Here is a 3,390-nt window from a genome sequence, read left to right as displayed (position 1 = left end):
ACTGGAAAAGCGAAATATGCTTGTCATTAATTACCCTGTCTTAATTCACACGCATTTCGTAACGTTTGTACCTAACATAAATAGCGAATCTCATGTTGCTAGATACTAACTATGTGTTGATATCATACCAACGATTTAGGATGATCATGACTTCTAAGTGTCTATAATTAATTACAAATCCCAATTGTCATTCTATCACTCTCAAATAACAAAAAAATAACTTTTATACAAAGCATTAACCAAATCATCTTAAAACATAATATCCATATTTGTATTTTTTTTAACTTATTTAAACATTTTTTTTCTTATCATCTACATTTCGTCAGCGCACGAACAATCACTCACGGACTCACTGTCTGCATCTTTCTCTAGCTCAAAGTACACATGGTTCTGCACACCCAAAGACTCCGCTCTCTGCAAGTCTGTTCTCGTGTTATTCTCGCTTCCCAAACGTGCCGATTCGGGAACTTCTTTAAAACTAAGCTCCAGATTCGGAAGTCTTCGGTATTTAAAGTTCTCGTACTGTGCCTTTACTGACTGAGAGGTGTCGTAATCGGTTTGTGCGTCGTCGTCGAGTATTAGGTTTTCTGAAGAAGTATTCGATACTTCAGATTCGCTAACGATACTTTTGATGGTTTTATCAATATAAGCATAGTGATCCGTTTTGGAATTTGTCTTGTTGGTTTCATCAGGATAAATGTATGGATCCGCTTTAAGATCAGATTTGCTTGTTTTATCGATGTAAAAATAATGACCCGGGTTGAAATCTGCACCATTTGTTTTATTAGAGTAAGTATATTGATCATTGATAGAATCGACTTTTCTGGATTTGCCTATATAAGAATAATGATCCGTTTGAGAATCTGCAACGTTGTGTTTATCAGTATGAGAATACAAGTCCATATTGGATTCAGATTTGCTCTTTTTATCAATGTAAGAATAATGATCCGAGTTGGAATCGGTTCTGGAATAACTACGGCTTGGACTCAACATGTTGTAAGGGTTTGTTATGATCCGGACTTCCTCGTTTAAACGTGAGTAACAGCCTTTGCTGCCTGAACTTTGACCTTTAGAAGAAAACCTCAGGTCTTCGTACAAGTTAATTTCCCTACCGCTCGTGTAGCTATTTCTCTCCTCTGAATAAGCCTCGTTTGGTTTTCCAGAAACTTTACTAAACATTTCTTCGTCAATTTCGTCATAAGACGCTGTTTTTCTACAAGATCGGACAGGAATATTGTTATATCCTTGAAACGAACTAGCTGCACCTAATTCTTGTGTACTTTTATCAGGTTTACTTCCCTTATCCGAAATATCGAAATCATCTCCCTTGTTGTACAAACCATCTAAGTTGTCGCCCTTATCCCACTGTTTATGTTTCTCGTCATTCATGGAACCATAAGAGCCGTTTGTTTTTAAATTCCCCTTTTTATTCGTTTCTACCGATGTTTTTGGGCTCAGAAGTTTTTTAGGGTTCAGTTGCAGCTCTCCTACGCATTTCGAGTGCGATTCCATTTGGGAAAATATGGTGCCGAACGAATTGGAACTTCTCTGTTCTCGAAGTCTAGTTAGAGGGTCCTGATTTTCTATGGAGTCTTCGGTAGTGGCGCGAAGAACTTGCGATTGTTTGCTTTTCCTACAGACGCATATTCCTAGAATAGTACTGATTAAAGCTACCAATGCAGCGCCGCAGGCTATTCCAGTTATGGTCGCCGTTCTGACGTCATCTTCGTAGGTAGTAGGCAACGTCTTGGGGTTCGAAAGTTTAGTTTTGTAAGAGTGTCGGCTGTGTGGAATGACGTCATCATCGTTTTGGTTATTTAGTGACGTCGAGTGACGAAAATTTGTGTGAGAATCGTCTCTAGAGTTGAATTCATCGGAAGAGTCCGGAGAAATGTTTCTAGTTACAGCAGGATCTACAGGTTGAGCTGACGCGTTGAAGCAGTCCGTCCCGCAATGTGACGCACTGACGCGTTGAGTGTCCAGATTAACGTTAATCCTCCCCGGGTACAGCCAGTAAATCCCCACAAATCCAGTCTCGCAGGTACGCTCGTGCAGCAAGTTCAAGGACTCGCAGAGTTCCAGGTTCTCGCAGACGTTCTCCACGTGCTTCAGGCGGATGCAGCCCATGGTCATGTCGGCTAGGAAGGAGGTCGGGATGGTGCAGACGAAGTTGCGGGAAAACCGTTCCAGGCGGGTCTGGTTCCCGGTCCGCGGGAAGCTGGAGGCGCTGATGAACCTGGCGTGGTAGGAGAAGGCGTGGTCACGTGACAGCACGACGCTGCAGCTCTGGTCTCTGACGTCACACAGGCACTTGTATAACCTGGGGGGGGGGGGAGAGTGATCAGCATTTAGTTATTGTACCTACTTGCGTACTGGTTTTTATGCTATATCATGTGTAAAATATCTACGTTTAGCGTAGAATGATTTTAAAAATATTTTATGAACTAAAAATTAATAAACAATATACTGTTATGATCAACATTACGTACATGGTATCGATATGTTTAATTCAATCAGTCCCACGAGCCGCAAAATGCGGCTTGAGTCAGCTTTACCGTAGGCCCACGAACCGCAAATTGCGGCTCGACACCCCAAGTGTTTGTTTTACAAGTAATTTTTACATGTAAAAAAACATAACTCACAATTATCTTCATTTACTACTATGGCAAATTAATGGGTGTTCAATTTGATGTATAATACGTACATCTTGTTAGAAAAACATAGGAGCTCTAACTGTTTAAGTAGGTGATGGCTGTGTAACAAAATTGGGTCACCAAAATAAAGAGGTCAGGAGGTGGAAACCCCTCTGGTATAGATATTAAAAAAAATGAATTCCGTATATCGAAACTATTTCCAATAAACTGTATGTCATAGTATCATACATCATAGTATCTTAGTCCTTGATTACGAACATTAATTTTATGAAGAAGTATTTCAGACATAACTAGTTTAATCAGATAACAATTTTATATTGTTACTATTCGTTTACAATGGGAGATTACTCGTACATTAAAAAACGCAACAAACACTTCAAACTCACTGAGTGAAAACGTCAAGCGAGAACTTGATGTTGTAGAGTGAGTTCATCTCTAGGGTCAAGGCCATTGTGGACGGTGCCCGGACACTGGGCAGCCAGACCGTCAGGCAGATGACGAGGGCAGATGTTAGGAGTGCTGGATGCGACATGGTCAGTCGGTCTGGGAGAAAAAGTAGTCACAAAATGTAGTAACAAAATGTAGTCATAAAATGTAGTCACAAAATGTAGTCACAAAATGTAGTCACAAAATGTAGTCACAAAATGTAGTCACAAAATGTAGTCACAAAATGTAGTCACAAAATGTAGTCACAAAATGTAGTCACAAAATGTAGTCACAAAATGCAGTCACAAAA

At 40.1% G+C, this 3,390-nt stretch overlaps 1 protein-coding gene across 1 annotated transcript; it reads right to left on the bottom strand.

Moving 5' to 3' along the window:
- Positions 1-312: 312 nt before the first annotated feature.
- Positions 313-3,186, bottom strand: LOC131945739 (uncharacterized). Its single transcript, XM_059306401.1, has 2 exons — positions 3,041-3,186; positions 313-2,320 (listed from the first exon to the last, which is right to left on the bottom strand). Exons 1-2 carry the CDS (start codon positions 3,184-3,186, stop codon positions 313-315), a joined length of 2,154 nt encoding a protein of 717 aa, XP_059162384.1.
- Positions 3,187-3,390: the final 204 nt, after the last annotated feature.

This window comes from Physella acuta, unplaced genomic scaffold (genome assembly GCF_028476545.2).
Source record: "Physella acuta isolate Inbredline_101_S28 unplaced genomic scaffold, ASM2847654v3 ptg000007l, whole genome shotgun sequence".
Lineage (NCBI taxonomy): Eukaryota > Metazoa > Mollusca > Gastropoda > Physidae > Physella > Physella acuta.
This window is presented reverse-complemented; position numbering and strand designations above follow the sequence as displayed.

Coding starts and splice junctions, on each gene's coding strand:
- LOC131945739 (XM_059306401.1), bottom strand. CDS start 3,186: ATGTCGCATCCAGCACTCCTAACATCTGCCCTCGTCATCTGCCTGACG. Junction 2,321..3,040: donor TCGCTTGACGTTTTCACTCA/GTGAGTTTGAAG, acceptor CCCCCCCCCCAG/GTTATACAAGTGCCTGTGTG.